The sequence below is a fragment of the Ochotona curzoniae genome, unplaced genomic scaffold, assembly GCF_017591425.1.
Source record: "Ochotona curzoniae isolate NIBS_2020 unplaced genomic scaffold, NIBS_Ocur_1.0 contig_64, whole genome shotgun sequence".
NCBI lineage: Eukaryota > Metazoa > Chordata > Mammalia > Lagomorpha > Ochotonidae > Ochotona > Ochotona curzoniae.
Window position 1 is genome coordinate 51,273,800 of NW_024466502.1, and position 18,701 is coordinate 51,292,500.

The 18,701-nt window shown below is 40.9% G+C and overlaps 1 protein-coding gene across 1 annotated transcript in view; it reads left to right on the top strand.

Annotated features, from left to right (window-relative positions):
• Positions 1 to 3,645: 3,645 nt before the first annotated feature.
• SOHLH2 (spermatogenesis and oogenesis specific basic helix-loop-helix 2) overlaps positions 3,646 to 18,701 on the top strand; it is a 67,523-nt gene continuing 52,467 nt past the window's right edge. The window contains exons 1-5 of the mRNA XM_040991087.1: positions 3,646 to 3,693; positions 11,286 to 11,500; positions 14,222 to 14,283; positions 14,365 to 14,469; positions 16,324 to 16,423. Of these exons, the coding sequence (XP_040847021.1) occupies positions 3,646 to 3,693; positions 11,286 to 11,500; positions 14,222 to 14,283; positions 14,365 to 14,469; positions 16,324 to 16,423 (530 nt within the window). The remainder of the gene's footprint in view (positions 3,694 to 11,285; positions 11,501 to 14,221; positions 14,284 to 14,364; positions 14,470 to 16,323; positions 16,424 to 18,701) is intronic.

The window sequence follows — 18,701 nt, forward strand, 5'->3', positions numbered from 1 at the left end:
CGGATCGGCCGTTGCGCTCACTTGGGGAGTGAATCATCGGACGGAAGATCTTCCTCTCTGTCTCTCCTTTCTGTATATCCGCCTTTCCAATAAAAAAAAAATTAAAATAAATTAAAAAAAAAAAGAAAATAGAGGGCAGAGCTATAAAGACCTGAATACATGGCCTCATAAAGCAAACCCCTACTTTCCCAGGCCAATAAAAGATGAAGGTAGGACAGGACAAATTCTGTGTTCTAGAGAGCAGGGGAAAATAAGTAAAAAATAATGTTATATGAGGGATCTTTAAAAAAGTGATTAGCGGGCTCGGCGGCATGGCCTAGAGGCTAAAGTCCTCGCCTTGAACGCCCCGGGATCCCATATGGGCGCCGGTTCTATTCCAGCGGCCCAGCTTCCCTTCCATCTCCCTGCTTGTGGCCCGGGAAAGCAGTGGAGGACGGCCCAAAGCCTTGGGACCCTGCACCCGCGTGGGAAACCCGGAAGAAGTTCCTGGATCCTGGCTTCAGATCGGCATAGCATCAGCCGTTGCACTCACTTGGGGAGTGAATCACACAAGGGAGTGAATCACCGATGGAAGATCTTCCTCTCTGTCTCTCCTCCTCTCTGATATCTGACTTTCCAATAAATAAATAAATCTTTTTTTAAAAAGTGATTAGCAATGCCTATGATAAATTACATATAAATTTCAGAATCATTTTGCACTAAAGTAAACTTGTACTACTATCTATAAGCTTTTTGAATTACCCTCATATAACATTAGATAAATCATACCAAGAAAAACAGAGTAAGGGGCTAGATTCTATAGTGTCACCAAGAAGGTGACATTGTAGCAGACACCCAAGTGGAATGGGAAAACCGGGGGAAGTGACGGTGTTGGGCTGGGAACAAGACATCCAGGGATAAGGAAGAAGAAAGGCAGAGTTCTTTAGCTTTACATTTTACCTAGGATTCTGCAAAGGAAAAAGAATTCACAGTGACTTGCGGTCATGAGCAGAGGTCATGCACGGAGGGAGGTGAGGCTAGAGAGGCTAAGTTACATTACAGAGCCTTTCAACACTGAAAAACACTGGGACTTTAAGTGGAGGGTTTTAGGAAAAAAATATATTTTAAAAGATCATTCTGGTTAATCTGATGAATTTCTTGAAAGGATTGAGGTGATAAAAGTAGAAGCAAGAGTCTTAATCTCATGAAAATATCCTTGTTGGAAATTTTATGAGACATAATGGTTAGTCAAGTTATGGTTCTTAGATTTATTCTTCCAAAGATAGTCCAAGTAAAATGTTTACTATACTTAAGAAGTGAGTTTTGTGCTTTACATGTATAAGTATACAAAGCTTAGTAAAAAGATTGAAATAGTTAATTTTTTACTTTCAGCTTTCATGGTTAGGATCTTATGAGAGCATTCTTTTTTTGTCTCAGCATTTTTGAAAGGGTTGAACAATTAGGTAATCTCTCAAGTTCCCTGAGTTCTAAGCTCTGAGTTACTGAGACCAAGCCAAGTCAGCAACATTGGATTTGACATATACCAATGGTTCCTAAGGGGGAAAAAGTAGCTAGATGGCAAATTTTCAAACATTTAAGGCTTAGGTTCTCAATAAAAGTTCATTTGAATGAAGCATGTTTTATTGCTTGCAACATTATTCAGGGCATACACAAACTGAAAAGTAATTCTTATTTAATGTAAGGGGAATAATGCAGGGCATATGCTATGAATGTTAATAATTTTAAACGATTGGAAAACTCTAACAGAATTATGACTGCACCTTTTTTCAAAATATTTATCTAGAATTAGTGTTATAATTTACATTTCACACTATTCAGTTTTCCATCAACAGTATAAGAAGCATACTTACATTCTGGGAACCAGAGTAACTCAGCTGCCCATTTGTCTCTGGTAACAAATAGGATTCAAGAGAGCTAAAGATGACAAAGGTATTATGAGTTTTTTTTTTTACCTTATCCTGTAGTCCACCAGGTTTATTGTAGTTTCTCAGTCTCAGACTAATGCAGTTTAGGACAGACAGGCCTGCCTTTATGGCACATTATAACGTATTTAGGAACGTCCTTTAACTCTGCTGGAAATCAGTGCACTCCCCAGCTGTGACAACAAAAATGCTTTCAAAAACTGTCAAATGTCCTTTGGGGGACAAAATTCCACCCCACTCCTCAGGGAGAAAGGTACCCAACGTCTCACAATAGTTGTCTGTTCATTTATCGAGTTAAAAAAAGATTTGTAGAAGATTGAAAGTGAAATTCTCATAAAACTTGAACTCATAATCCAAATAGAGAAGAAGTTATCTTTCTTTCTTTTTTCTCCCACCTATGCAGGAGATATGACTTCCTCTCACATGATCTTGGGTTTTTTTTTTTTTTTCTTGTTTGTTTTTTATTCAGGAGCAATGAACCTGTACGAGTTTCAACAATGTCCCTGTGATTATCATTGTCAGAGCAGTCTAGATTTCTGGAGTGATGGAAACCTGGTTACCATTCAGGGAAAGCTGGGGGTGGGAATCAAAGCTGCTTTAATTCACACGCCCACCCCACGTTTAGGAATGACTTCACCATTGCCTTATAATGGCAAGCAAAGCAACTGCTCCACAGCTATTTTTATAAATGTTCAGTTCCCAATTAGTCGCACACACAAGAAAGCAAAATTCTTGTCTATTAAAATGTGTGCATTTACTCACAAAGGTAACACAGCATGGTCTCAGTAGAAGACATCAAAAGCAGAAACAACGGCAAGGGTTTTGCATGCTCTCAAGAGCTAAATCAGGCACCCAAGCAGCACCAGCTGCTCCCACATCAGCAGGCTTGCCCAGATACGACCCACCTGCTTCCCTGGCTCCCCAGAACACTTAAGTAGCCAGGATTCAAGTGAGATCAAGTGTCGGCCATCACGCAATGGAAAAATCTCAGCCATTTCGGATGGGACAAGATCTCCCATAGGTCCCGATACAACAGAGCTCGATAAAAAGTCTTGTGAGGGTTCACCAGAGGGTCCATGGCAACAGCCACCAGAAGACTTTCCTATTTTCGTACAGTCTCAGTTGAGGCAATGGGGCCATCTTTAAAACTACGGAACAAACCTGGATTAGATAGAAAGCCCTGAAAAATTCTCCCTCGCCCCATCTTCCACATGTTTGTGTAGGAAAGGAGGAAACAAAACAAAAGCAAAACAAACCCCACAAAATCTGTGTGCTAACTCTTCATCTTTAAAAGACTGACCCAAATTAAGTCTAAGGGAAAAAAAAAAATTAAAAACAGGCTTAGACAAGGCCATGCTTCCGGCTTCTCCAGGGCAGCAATGACAGTTCGGGTCCTAGCGGTGTACCCCCTTGGGGTGGGCAGGGTACAAATGGCGGGGCCTCCCAAAAGGCCATGGGAACACACATTAGGAAGGCACACTGGGAAAAGGCCTCTCGGACAGAGGCCAGACCAGCTTAGCGGAGACCCTCCGCTCAGAGTCCAGTGGCTGCCCTCAGCGCCAGTTCCGGAGACAGAGGCAAGGCCACTTTAAGGGGCGTGCACTCCCCCAGCTGCAGCCAGCAGCCATCATCGCCCAGGGCGCGCGCTCGGAGAACGCGGCCACGGGCTGTGGAGCTCCTCCCGGCGAGGCTGCCCCAGCACCCGGCACGTGCGCAGCGCACCATGGCGGCCTCAATTACCAGCCCGGAGCTCGGCCAGATTTCAGAGCAGGTAAGAGGCGCAAGGGGGAAGAAGGGGAGGCAGCTGCGTTTATAACCCCGCGGGCCAGCGCTAACTTGTAGGCCTCTCTACCTCCAGAGGCTGGGCTCAGCTAGCTCTCATTGAAGGGCCCCCCGAGAGGCCGGCTGCCAGGCTGGGGTAATGCTGCCCTCCCCAGGTGCCCCGAGCTCCTCCGGGGCCACGGACACCACCCGGCTGCCCGGAGGTCCCTTCCCTCTTGGTTGGCCCTCCAGGGCCTTAAGGTTGGAGGACTCGGCATAATTATCTTGGGGGGAAAGCGACAAAGCAAAAAAGGCGGGCTCGCTGGTTTTTTTTTTTAACTAAGGAAATCGTCTTCGCCCTTCTTGGCCGGGTCACCCGTTATCTTTTTACTATATACATATATAAAGACGCTTGGGAAACATGGAGCCGCCATTTCGGCTGGGCAAAACGTGAACCATTCGTTCTTATATAGATTTAAAATGCAATGCATCCGTCTCGCTGCGTGGACTGACATGTGCTTCGGGTTGCCCCCCCCCCCCGCCTTTTGGTTTGAATTTGAGTTTGAATTTATGCGCCATTTCTCTAACGTGTAGCCAATCACGCCGGTCTGTTCGGAAAGGGCGCTTTCACACATACCTTCCCTCAACCCCCGTGCTGCCCAAACGCACCAGCCCTCTGCTGTCTTCTCAAAGTGCCCCATTCAGCTGCTTAGCCAGCACTGCTTGGCTTTGGGACTCTGTCCTACCCTGGCCCAACCCAGCAAGTCAAGGTTTCTTAATGGCTAAGGCCAAGAGGAAACCTCTTCTGCCCTGTGCAGTTCTGTTTCCTCTTTCCTGGCTCTACCTATTTCAAATCAAGAGCAAGTCTTCTGAAATGGATTTCTTAGTACCTTCAAGTGGACCTGTGTAGCAGGTTTCCTTAATTTTCTCAAGTTGCCAGAGCCTATTTAAACTTTACAGAGACATGCTATGGTGCAGGAGTAGGCAAAACTGCACAATATGGAATTCTGAATAAGAACTGCTTATCTGGTACTACGAGGCTCATTGTGGTTTACCTCTCCTTGAGAGCCTGAAGCCCCTCCCAAACCTTTCTGTATGCCTTTCCTGGGAGAGCAGCCTTGCTGCATTTCTCCCAATAGAGCTGTTTAAATCCTTGGGCTCCCGAGAAACCTGGAGGCCCACAACTGCCCAGTGCGGACAGCGGGCAGCGGCACTTGCAGCTGTCTGTGATTGTTAGAGGCCCTGCTCAGCGTGATAAGAGTGACAGAAATAACAACCCACTAAAATGTAGGGATGATTGGCTTTAAGCACTTGAGCACCTGCTGTTACTAATTAAGGATTTAGCCTGCCATAGATTGCAAATGGAAATCCAATGTTTTAGAGTGCCTCGTTGTGTTTGGGATCATGAAAATCAAACACAATGGATAAGGAATGTTGGTCATGATGATGTCACATTATTAAAACCTGCCCACACTTAAAGACGATATCTCAGAGTATTAGCAGTCCTTGTCCCCGAGTGGTAAAATGACAAGGGTTTTTTATTTTCACTTAGGCTTTTAAAATTTCCCAGAGTTTCCCAATAAACATATACTGCTTTTGCTAAAAGAAAAACAAAAAGTGGAAAGCAGTCCAATTGGAAAAAGGGTTTCTGCTACAGGAAGCCTGGTGTCCTCCCAGCTGTGCTCATGGCTCAGGATCTCCCTGCCCTAAAGGAGCTCTCCGATGTAGCATGCACTGGGACTTATTTTGATGAGCAGCAAAGTAATTCTCATCCCTCAGGTTCTTACTACATTGCAAGACATTTTTAACTGAGTAACTGTTACCTTGGGACAGTGTACTGGAGCAGAGTTCTCATGCGCTTATTAACATTCTGCGTGTGCAGTGGCTCTGAATTTATAGGGCAGGGAAAGAAGCCTGTGGCCAGGAGCACATCAGCTCTTCCCAGAACCACCTGATTTTTTTGTGCTCTCTCTCTCTGCCATGGCGGAAAGCACAGTGGAAAAACTTCCAATCCCCATGCGTGCTGCTGGTTCTTCTCCTATCCCTTTCTGGACCTCTTTTCCACCTCAGAAATTTCCAAGAGATTTCTCTCTGCTGCCCCAAACCTGGCCTGTTACAGGTAGCTCTTGATTTCTCTCCACAAGACAGGGGGATCCTGAGGAGACCGTTGGCCTCCTCCGAGGGCGAGGGCGGGAAAAGGCCGATCAGCCGTTGACGATTGTTCACAAGCTTACTTTTTGCTTGGTGGGAGGGAAACTGAACTTGTGAACTCTGTCTGAAGCGGTGCAGGGGAGCAGGGGAGCAGTTCACGTTAGAACTGTTCTCATTTCCCAATGTTGGCATTTTTCTCCTCTCCTACCCTTTTTTTCTGTCTGATGGATCTAATGTTTTTATATTTGTGTGTGTGTGTGTGTGTGTGTGTGCACGTGCACACTCAGATTTGGTATTGCTTGAGAAAACATGGCCGTAACCCACCTTTAGGGCTTTGTGTAAATATTGCTGCTTCTAACAGTCTCAGTGTAAGTATCTTCCTCAAAGCCACTAATAAAGGGGTGAAGTGACACTGCTCTGTCTGCTGTCTTCCCACTGTGATAGACTGTTAGCAAAGGATAAATAATGGCTTTGATAGGTCGAAGCCCATAGACTTCTTGTGAACCCCAAAGCTTGAAAGCCATGCTTTCCGAAGTCAGGGAGTTTAAGTCCTCGCCCAGTACTGGGTATGCCCTGTCATGCCACTTACTAAATATCCATGTGTAAAATAAATACCAAGTAAGCATGCCTAAACAGATATATAAAGTGATGGAATGTTTTAAAGAAACCCTTCTAATCGAAAGTTTTACAGATTATTCACAGCCCAGGATATACATTGACTTATAGGTATTATATTAGTATGATTATTAATAGCAATGTTTTTTGTCCTTAGAAGTATCTCTTTGGAAGATATGTTATATGCTCATTCTCTCTGTTAGGTAGATTCTTTGTGGACATCTGTAAGTTGCTTCTGTTAACTAGGTTAATTTAAAAACTGAACTATAATCACTCTGTTCAGACTCCTTTTTTAAGTTTTACTTTTAAAATTTTTATTGGAAAGGCAGATATACAGAGAGGAAAATCTTCTGTCGGTTGATTCACTCCCCAGGCGGCCTCAACAACTGGTGCTATGCTGATCAAAGCTAAGAGCACAGAGCTTCTTCCAGGTCTCCCGCATGGGAGCAGGGTCCCATGGCTCTGGGCCATCCTCGACTGCTTTCCCAGGCCACAAGCAGGGAACTGGATGGGAAGTAGGGCTGCCAGGATTAGAACCGGCGCCCATATGGGATCCTGGTGTGTTCAAGGCAAGGACTTTAACTGCTAGGCTGCTGCGCTGAGCCCTGGACTATTTAACAAGTGCCCCAGTGCCTAGCTTTGAACAAGATAATACAGTGGCAGAGAAAAATAGGTACTCTGGTGGAGATGCACAGTCTTCACACACAGCAGCACAATGGCCTAAATTTCCCTGTTGTTCTTACAGTGTTGCTGGAAGAGAGGGATGTTTATGAAACAAAGTGACACCAGAAGGTCCCAATATGCTCTTCTGTATTGCAATGTTCATTTGAAAGTATCATGCTGTCTGAGAGAAGGAGGCAGTAAACTCAAGAAGGCAAACATCAGGCTGCAAAAGGCCATGAGTTGGGCTCATGCTGCTGGATCAAGCACACAGCTCAACCTCCCTGTCTACTTCAAATGCCTCAGCAGCAGATGCTTGTTAAATGGCACAATACCTTTAGGAAGTTAATATTATAGAAGAATCAGGTGATGGAGTAGTATTCTTTTTTTAAAAAAAAGATTTATTTTTTATTATTATTTTTTTATTGGAAAGGCAGATATACAGAGAGGAGAGACAGAGAGGAAGATCTTCCGTCCGATGATTCACTCCCCAAGTGAGAGCAACAGCCGATACTATGCCAATCCGAAGCCAGGAGCCTCTTCCGGGTCTCCCACGCGGGTGCAGGTTCCCAAAGCTTTGGGCCGTCCTCGACTGCTTTCCCGGGCCACAGGCAGGGAGCTGGAAGGGAAGCGGGGCTGCCAGGATAGAACCGGTGCCCCCATGGGATCCTGGGGCGTGCAAGGCGAGGACCTTAACCACTTGCGCTACTGCGCCGGGCCCAATGGAGTAGTATTCTTAAAGGATGAGGAGATTTAACAGCAATATACAGGACATAGTACCAAATGTAAGGCTTGGTTTGAATTTAAAAGTTTCTCTCTGAAGATTAAAAACAGTAAAATCAAGGGCAGCCGGTAATTTAGAGAACAGATGTAATCCAATTGCCACTGAAATAAAAGTAGGAAAAACTGCAGCTTGCCATACAGGAGGGGAAGAAATGCAGAGTCAACACAATGCTATTGATAGTCTAGGCTCAGTGTGAAGGCAAAGACAGAGGGTGCTTACCTCGTTTTGAATTAGCTGGAAGTAGAACAACTGGGCCAAGCAGTCTCTATCCATGGGACTGTGGGTTCTTCCTATAGCAGGGGCACCCGTGCTTTTAACCCCAGGGCTGCTTTCTACAGAAAGCGAACCCTATGTGGGATCAGGGCTCCCTGTGAGATTGACTGGCAAGGAGGAGGAAAGGGAAGACCACTGTCTGCTCTGCAGAGAAGTACACCAAATTGATCGGCTTTGAAAGAATCTCTCTTCATTTTAAACAACGTGCTAAGCCCAAGTCTGCTCCCCAGCCGCTGGGTTTGCTGTCCTATGCACTCCCAGCAATCTTGCAGCCAGCTCTCCCATTCAAGGGAATTACTTCCCCGACTGCAGGGGAAACCGATGGCTTATTCAGCTATATAGTCTTGGATTCATATGTAAGTTCAGGAATGTAATTACACCCTCAGTCATGGAAATGTAGCTTCATTGACTTGGTTAAATTCCTAGTGTCCTCAGTTCTTTAGGGATGGACTGAGTAACTGGTATTGCAAAGTGTGGACATTAATAGAGTTTATGTTGAAGAATAAAGCTAATATAGTGTATTTAATCCCTTAGTTTCTTTTTCCATGCACTGTTTGAAGTGCCAAATATCATATACTGTGACAAATATCAAAACGTGTGATGCATCTAAAGAGCTAGTAATTAAATCTTGTGTTTTTGCACAGAAGTAAACACATAGCCAGTGGGTTATAATGACATCTAAAAAGACACACACATGTGCACACTGTGGTGGCACTTGAAAGCACCAAAAGGCAGTTAGCCTGTTCATAATGCCTTTGGTACAATTATTTCTACACTTGAGCAATATCACATCACATACCCACCTCAGGTTAATTACCAAATCAATTTCAGATGGTAAAAATCACAGTATACCCCTATTAAGGAACATTTAACAATAATGGAGATGACTGTGATGCCATAAAGGAAATATTAAATTTATTTTTAAGATTTATTTGTGTATTTGAAAGACAGAATTACTGACAGCGAGAGACAGAGATTTTCTATCTATGGCTCATTCCCTAAATGGCCACAATGGTCAGAACTGGACCAGGCTGAAGTCAGGAGCCTGAAACTCGATCAGGTCTCCCATATATGGGGCCATCCTCCATTGCTGTCCCGAGTACATGAGCAGGAAGCTAAGTGAAAGCTGGAGTGGTCAAGGCCAAAACCAGAATTTATACGGAATGCCAGCACCATAGGCAGAGTGTGTTAACCCAGTGTATTGCAGCACACAACCTTGTTACTAAATATTAAGTGTTTGTGAGTGTCAGGTTACCTTTTATCAAAGGCCAAGTGACAGATTAGAAAAACAAATGATTTAGATCCAAAGTATATAAGTTTGTATAGAGATGTAAGAAAAAAACCACACACAAAGAATAGACAAATGGGCATGTAGAATAAGTAGAATATGCAGTAAATAGAATTATAATGTATTCAACCTCACCATTAATTTGAAAGTATGCCAATTAGAAGCAAAATTTGGATTGTTTTTGTTTATTTTTACTCAGTACTGGTAATTTTTTTTTTAAGATTGAGAACAACCAATCTTAGTAAGGGTTATGGGAATGGGTACTGAAATATACCATTGAGGATATAAATTTCTTATCAGCTTGGCAATATTTTAGCTGAAAGATGAAAGCAAAGCCTTTAAGATCTACATATTTATTTGTTTAAGATCTAGTAATAAATGTCAGATAATATCACAGTATTGTAATAACATCACAATCCAACTTTAGGAGAAGGGCTCGATCCATTATTATCTCTAGAAGCGAGGATGGGGCTGGCTCCTGGCTTGGGCCTGGTCCAGCCTCAGCCATTGTGGCTCACCAGGGAGTAATCAGAGAGCTCTCTCGTTTCTTTCCTCTCTTTCCATAACTCTTGACTTTCAAAAAAACAAATCTTTAAAAAGGCGAAATGGAGAAAGTATTAATATTATAGAACCTCACATCAAGCCTGGGTTTCTGCAGTATGATAGGAAACATGTTGAAGAAAATAAATCTACAATAACTGGAAAAATTAGAAAATGTTTTAAAGATATTGTCAAACTGTAGTTTTTAAGTGAAAACAACTCACTTTTAACAAATGTAATATCTTATTTAAAAACAGATTTTATAGATAAACATACGTGTGTGTGTGTTTGTGTTATATGTTTGGCATAAAAGTTGGAAGGACAGATGACAATCTATGGACAGTGGTTGCTTCTAGGGAAGGCGGCGAGTGGAGGTTTGAGAGCTGCTTATTAAAAAGAAGAGGGAAGAGAATTAGAATGTGAGCCCATAGAAGTGGGAATGCTCTGCTTAGCCTGAACTCTTGCCTGGCTTTCTTGTATCTCACTTGCTCTTTCCTGTTCCCCTTGGGAAACTAAGCCAAAGTCCCATGCTGGCTTAAACTGTAGCAGCATCTAGCCTGAAAGCTGCTTTTCTGTTTCTGCAAGTGTTGTCACCTCCTGCACCCACTTCTTTTGACTTCACTTTTTAGTTAGCTCCCCGATGTTTTCTTATGTGGATCTGTTTATCGCAGAGTAGTTCCAGTTGTGTTCCAGTTATTTCAAGTATTCCTGTTGGTGATTTTCAAGGAATTTTATGCCGTTAGCTGTAAAAACAAAGAACAAATCCAAGGTGGGCATAGGAAGTCTGTTTTTTCCCCCAGTTGGGTTTACTTGAAAATACCCTCTAATGGAAATAGTCATTTGAATTCCTAATACGGGGATTTAAATAGCATGTGGATTCTATTTGAAGGACTTTGTTTCTTTAAGATTTAAGAATTTGCATTTTTCTTTGTCCTTAGGAATGTGTATTTCATCATAGTACATTGTATGGGAGAGATGCGAGTTTGGTTTCCACAGCACGGATTTTCCTGTGGGACAGGTGATTAAGAAACTACTCCCAAGAATCTCATTTACTGGAAAAGACAGAGATCTGTAGGAAAACCAGGCAAAACTTCAGGAAAATAGCGTTAAATCCATTCATCCCTGGGGTGCTCAGGGCATGAAGTTCCCAGCCCTGTCCTTGAGGTGTTTGCCTTCACCCGGCCAGAAGCCGCTGTGTTGTGGACCTTTCTCTTACCCTCTGCTATGTGACATTTTCTCTATGCCTGGTGAGTAATTGCATGGTGTGCTGGCTCTCTCCCTTCTCTTTCAGGTAAAAATAGACTTGTTATTAGTCGGGGACCTCACCGTGGGCTGCCTGGCAGACAGCGTGCAGCAGTTCTTTTCCAGCGCCTCCGAAGTCACCATCACCATCAGTGACTTGAAGAAGGCAGCTGCACTCTTGAATGAGTGCACGTTCAACATGGTTTTCCTCAAGATGGCTTCTTTCCTAACTGCTGAGGAGGTCGAAGCTGTCAAGTTAATTAGGTAAACTTGCAAAACCTGGATTCTGTACCTGTAGGCTTCACAAAACAAGCAACAACAAAAACAAGTTCTGTAAAAATCCTCAGAAGATGTGTTTCTATTCTGCTTTTTAAGATGAAGAGAATATCTTCAAAGGAAAAATCTATATGCTGGTTGCTTTTATTGCCACTTTGGCTTACTATCAGAGAAATTATGATTTTAACTTGAAAAATAATAGATACAAGTGAGAATGTGAAAGTTAATTGGTTGTAGAAATTTATTTGGGTTATAATGCTTGCATTATTCCTGTAAGTAAGCCTTTTAAATAATAAACCATTAGGATGGTATGTCTTTTCAGAATTCATCAATTTTATGGTTGAAGATTCTATAGCAAGTGAATCCTTAGCCCCATGACATGCCAGTTGTGGACTAGAGGTGTCCCTTGGCGTCCCAAGGCTACTTGCATCCATTGAGTCCAGACACTGCCACCTCTAGTACTCTAGTTTTCTATCTTAGTTTGTAGAAGCCCTGCTTTTTTTCCTAACATGCTCAAGCTCCAGAGAACTGATGCCAGGGGCAGGATATTTAGGTTTTTCTTGGCTTGGATCCATGGGATGTTGAGCCCCATAGGTTGAATTCAAACAAGGTTGTCTTTCTGTAAAAAGATTTGATAGAGAAATGGACTTGCAGGTAAGATTGAAATACATGAGAGCTTATCAGAATTAGGACAGGTCTTTCTAGGCTTAGAAGAGACACTTTGGAGATAATATGGTAATCCCAAAATAATTATCCGCATGGGTGTTACGGTGCCAGTCCTGGAGGCCATCTTCCACTGCTTTCCGAGGTATATTGGCATCATGTTGAATTGGAAGCAGAGCAGATGGCATTCAAATTGGCACCCATTTTATGAACTACCACGTCTTTATTTTGGCCTCCTGTGACGAGATCCCAGCCCTCCCCATCGCATGCCTGCCTGTCTCCTGCACCCTGGGCTAGGACTGCCAGGGATTTCTTTACCCTTTTACTCACCTCAGAGCCTACACATATGCCGCTCCCCTAGCTTTCCTCTGACTGACTGCTAGCCACAGGAGCCTGTCTGCAAGGGAACCTGTCCCCTGAGGTGGTGGTGCAGGTCATTGCCCAGGTGTGTGCACCCAAGTGCCCTTGTGTCTTGACACATTTGGCATTATTTAATGATCTACAGTGATTTATTTCGTGTCAGTCCTCCCCATAAGCACAAAACCTTGTCAGGTTATTCACCAGGATACCTTCCAGTCCTAGCACAGCCACATTCTCAACATGTGCGACTCAGAGAAACACGTATGTTATTTCAAGATAGAATGATAGGTACTTATTTCAAATGTGTGAATCAGATAAACTAACAACACAACATAGATACTCTTCTGGTTCTTGTTTTAAAGAATCCTACCCATATCTAACTGTATATGCTACTATTGATAGACAATTGTAAGTATCTAAGAATAATTTATTTTTAAGAAATTTGAACTATTCTCTTTAAAGTCCAGTTCCCACTAATGTCTTTGGAAATTTGTTTTCTTTTGATTAGTAGTAAAATGCAGTATTTATCAACTTATCAAATATTCTGACTTACCCTATTTCACTAATCTTTAAAATTTTCTTTTTTTATTTAAAAGAAAGAGTTTCAGAGTGAAGGAGAGACAAAGAAAAATCTTTCTGTTCTCTCCTCAAATGGCCACAACAGTTGGAGCTGAGCTGAGCCAAAGCCAGGAGCTAGGAGCTTCTTCTTGGTCTCCAACATGGGTGTAGTGGCCAAAGGCTCCATTCTGTGCTGCTTTCCTAGGCCATAAATAGGGAGCTAGGTTGGAAGTGGAGTAGCTGGGGCTCAAGCTGGTGCCCATATGGGATGCTGGTGCCTTAGGTGGAAGCTTATCTTACTGTGCCACTGTGTTAGCTGCCTGTATCCCTAAGCAGCTTAGCTGCAGTACCATAGCTGTCAAGTTTTCATTCGAAAAGTCCCAAACATATGATGGTAGAGAAAAATGTAATGGACTTTCATGCTCCATTTTTTCAGCTTCAACAGTCATCAACATCTGGCCAGTCTTGCTGCATTTCTGTTCTCTTTCCAGCTCTGCCACCTACCCTCCCTGTCTGCCCACTGTGGGTTATCTTAAAGCAAATCTAAGGTGGCATTTCATTTCATGTTTCTTCTTTAATAGGGGTCTCTCTAAGATAACAACTCTTAATCATAGTGCCAGTATTATTCTTGAAAACTAGTAAGAGTTCCTTAGTGTAATTGATTATCTAAACAGCAAATTTTCCCTATCTTACTTTAAACCACCTAAGTTTATACATATCAGGATTCGGCTTTGCCTTCCCTCTGTTTTTGGCTTGCTTTCAATTTGCATGTGTTTTAGAAAGAAATTGTCTTATGTAGAATTTCCCATGTGCTGTATTTTGCTGATTTTGTCCATATAGTGAAGTTTAAAATATCTCTTATTTTCTCCCAAATATCTTATAAATGTGATCAGATAAAAATTTTTTTCAAGTAACGTGTATGTTCCTTTTCTTTTAATAAATAGAAGTCGTCTTTTCTTTCAATGATTGGAGATACTGCAGTCACTACATTTCCATGTCAATGCTATCAGTTTAAATTCAAACAAAATAAAGAAAATCCTTGTATTTTGTATTTAACAAGCAAACCTCTTGAATCTCAATTTTTCAAATGGTTTTGCCTCACTTTAACATTTTTTTTTACTTCTTCAGATTTGGCAAGAAGAAAAGTGCACACGTGCTCTTTATTTTTATAGTTCCTGAAAATTCTTCAGGTATGTAACTGCTAAGTGTAGTATTTGTTATTTTTGCCAAATAAGAATCATAAGGTCAGTATTTAACACAAAGATTCTTAGGTTGTATTTCAGGGCATGGAGCTGATATTACTTTAAATGAACCATTGACAATGGAAAAAATGAGTATTGTGATAAAATACTGGAAGGCATATTTCTCAAATACGGGTGAGTAAAAAATAAATTTGCAAAGCTTTGAGAAAGCTAATTAAAATCCGGTGAAAACGATATACATTTTTAATAGGTTTTCACTTGGGCCTTGTATTTGCTGACGCTCAGCCATCTTCTATGTACTATAAAGAATATGCAATCTTTGGCAGTCAAAATCACAAGAAAATAGGGAAATTTATGTTCTTTACTTGAGGAAAAAAGGTTTACACCGTTGGAAGTTTGAAACGTGCTCAACAGATTCACTATTGTGGTAGAAATGTTCTTCCACCCCTCTCCACTATAGTGGGAAAATTATGTGACTTTTTTTTTTAGTAGCCTTGCTGCCATCATTTCTTAGCAAAACAAAATTAATCATGTGTCATTGTATGAATGTCTAAAACGCTGGGTAACTAGCCTTGGATCTTGCAGTACTTTCTGCTTTGCAAAAACACTTGCTTTTAAGTTAGCTAACTTTTTCAAGTTAATTGAGTGATTATTCTTTTAGATTTTTAGACACAGAACATTGGTGCCAGTGCTTCCATTTGGCTTCGTGTTTGTAATATCTTTACCTTTTGTAGTGTGTGTATCACTGGCATCTGAACACTTTAATTAGCTTTGCTTGTAAAAGAGAAGACTCCAACTTGTAAAAATAAATTCTGTGGAAATCATTGTTGGACAGTGAATACAAGGTTCAGCATCTTCTAGAATTAAAATGATTGTCAATGGGGAGGTGAAGGGGTGCAGATTTGACTATGTAAGAGAAGTAATTTTGGGGCATCTAATGTATAGTTTGCTGACTATAATTAACAATTCTGTAGTTACAGTGTGCTTGAAATTTGCCCAAAGGGATAGATATTAAGTGTCTCACCACAAAGAAAAAAAAGTAGGAGGGAGGGAGGGAAGGATGAATGGACAGGAGGAAGGAAGGAGGGAGGGATGGAAGGAGAGAAGGAAGGAAGAAGGGATGGAAGGAAAGAAGGAAGGAAGGAAAAAATAGTAACTGTGAAGTAATAGGTATGTTAATTAAATTGGTAGTTGTGACTTTTTCACATTGAATGTATAAATCAACTCAAATTGTAAACATTGAATGTGTACAATCTTGAAATATCAATAAAATAAAAAATAAAAATTTTAAATAAAAGTCAATATATTTTCAATTTGGGCCTGAAAGGCACTTTTAATTGTCTTAAATATACTCATATTTCAGATGTATAAGTTAAAACAGGCACTCATCTTTTTAAAAATGTTTTTTAATAGATGAGTGAGTGTGTTTTGTGGCATTCCAGCTCTTGCTGTTGCAACGTTCTTCCTGGAAATGGCTTACCAAGTTGACCAAGGTCCTTTTTGCAACCTCGTATTTGATTCCCTGTGCAACCAGAGCAGCTGCTCCTCACCTGTCCAGCAGCCCTCGATTGGTCATGGCCTTGTCAGCTTCCGGTGGTCTTAGCTTTACTCTCAGGATGAGCAGCTGCCAAAAAAGTAGTTCTTTCTTTTTTTTTTTTTTTCAGATGCCATATTTTGACAATGCAGCTGTCATTGAAAACTCATGTTTATTTTCTGTCTCTGGACATTAATCTATAAATAGGAACTTGATAAATCAGAGTCATGTGTTTTTAGTGTAACTGTCATGAAGTTACTAGGATCTGGTTGAGAGAGGGCGTACAGAGATAAATAGTGTCTGGTATTTTAATTTTGCTTTTTAACTTAAGTGGCTGAATGCTTCATGGTAAAAATTTATAAGTTGTCCTCCATTTGAAAGATGGTGCTTTGTAAAATCTGTTGAATGACAAAAGGTACAATTGCTTGAAAAATGAGGGTTTGGGTGTTCAGTATCATCTTGTTACTAAAATGGTCCCCTTTCCAAATGTTCAGTTAGGAGTGAAAGTGCTAGGAGGCCTGAGGAACCTGGATTGTCCCTGAAGAGAGCCTGCAGTGAACCCCCGGGGTATTTTTCTACTGATCTGTTTACCTGGTTAGTTATTTTGTATTTGTTCATAATAGCAGTTTTGACTATATGCATCTCACTTAAAGAATTCCAGAGAACTAATTGATTGTACTAGAGGTGATTAAAAAAAACAAAAAAGGAAGACAAGGGGTTTTGGTAGAAGAGGAACACAACATTTTTATATTTCAGAATTCTGAGCTTTGACCAGAATGGTTCAACTGGATGTAAGAAAACATTTCATAAATCATTAGTAGGGATGACCAAGCAGAGCAGGTCAAATTGTAAGGTGATACATCCCCATCCTTGAGGGGCTTTGTCCGTGTTGACAGAGAGTGTGAGTTGAATAATTATTATAATAATAATTGTGGCAGTCAAAAAAATTTTTTCAAGTAATGCTTTCTTCAGACAAAATATCTGCAGTCTGAATAGGAAAAAGGCAATCTTACCTGTTACTTATTATTCAGCCTTTTTCCTTGAACTAATGAACTTATCACTCCAATTATTGAAAACTATTCTTAAAAGGAATTTAGATTTTTTTAACGTATTTCATATATCTTAGATACAATTCTAAGATGATAACAATGCTTTATTCCCCTCCTTCTTCTCTCACACCATCCTCCTTTCCTTTTCCAGTTTTAAGAGCATAATGATGCTTCCTACCTTTCCCCTCCCTCCCTGCTCCTCTTCCTTTTCTTATTTTTCCTTTAATTTTAGGACACACTTTTACTTTCTTTTGTAATAGAGAAAGAGAGATAGACAGCAAAACAGCCAGCCAGCCAAAACATCCACTAGTTCATTCCTTCAAATGGCCCACAATGACACTAGGTTGAGAACCAAGCAGGCAGCTGAGAATTCCAATTCAATTCACGTGTCCCCCTGGGTGGGTTGTACCCAACTGCTTGAGCCATCACCATTGCTCCCAGGGTATATATTACCAGGAAGCCGATTTGGAACTTGAATGGCTTAACCACTAGCCCAAACACCCATCCCTTAGGTAGCTTTTAGAATAATCTTGTTGGCATACAAGGCGAGATGTAGTGTATCTCTTTTTGTGTCTTTGTCCCTCTCAGAGATGTTAGAACTGGCATTCATAACTGCATTGGAGAGGCAGTTGAACTAGACTAATTGAACTGTCAATATATAGTTTAAATAAACTCAGTTTTCATGATTTTTTTTTTCTTTGCTTAAACTGATTTATAAGGAGGTCTGTAGAGAGTGGACATAACTGCTAAGGTCATGAGCTCTGGGTATGGTGAGAATTTTGAGTCAGTCACTTTTGGAATTTGTAGAATGTAGTCATCTACTATTTTGAACAAGGAAGGGGCTTGGCAACTTGGCAGCTAGTAAGTGTGGTTAAACCAGAAAGAGCTCATTTAAATTGTACAAAAAATCAATAGCCTTCTTAACTATATTTAAGTATAACCTCAGATATTTACTATATCTGGAATATGATCCCTTCTCTGGGTTATGAGGTTTTAGAAGATTTATAATTTTTTTTTGTATTCTTTGTAACTGTTTTTCAATATTTATTCGTCTTGAATCTTTGTCTTTTACTAAAATGGTACCATTTCAAGTAAAGTTTGAAACCAAGCCATATTCTTTGAGATAAAGGAAAAATGTTTGTCTGCAAGTTTCTCATGTAAATGTTTTTTTAATCAACTAAAATGCTTGAAGAAGTTTTAGTATAGTGTTGCCAAAGCAAGCAAGGAAAATCTTAGACAAATTGGATTCAGGTTAAGCTGCTGCCTGGATGGTGCTATTCCATATGAATGTTTATTTGAATCCCAGCAGTTGTGCCTGGGAAATCAGCAGAAGATAGTTCAAGTATTTGGGCCCCTGGTACTTCACAGGAGATGGACTTCTGGGATCCATGCCTCAGCCTGGTACAATCCAGGCTATTGCAGCCATTTGGGGAGTGAACCAGTAGATGGAAGCTCTCTCTCTTTCTCTCTCTCTCTTACTCATTAACTCATTCACTCACTCTGTTGCTACTTGTGCCTTTTATACAACTAAAATCTATTTTTCAAAAGAAGAAAAATGATAGAACCAGAAAACGTCTCTTTAAATGACAGATTTTTAAATGGAAGGAATCTGCCCTTTGGTTGATAAAAAGGGTATATAGTGGCCTTCTAATTCTGCTTTTTATCTCATAATGTACCTTTACTTCTCCAGGGGAGATATGGTCATAATTTTAGATAATCATAATCAACAGGGACAAAATGTTTTAATCCTGCATGTTATTTTATTAGCATATTTTAAATTTTGATCCTCCATTGAATTTTTAAGATGATTATGATGAATTATT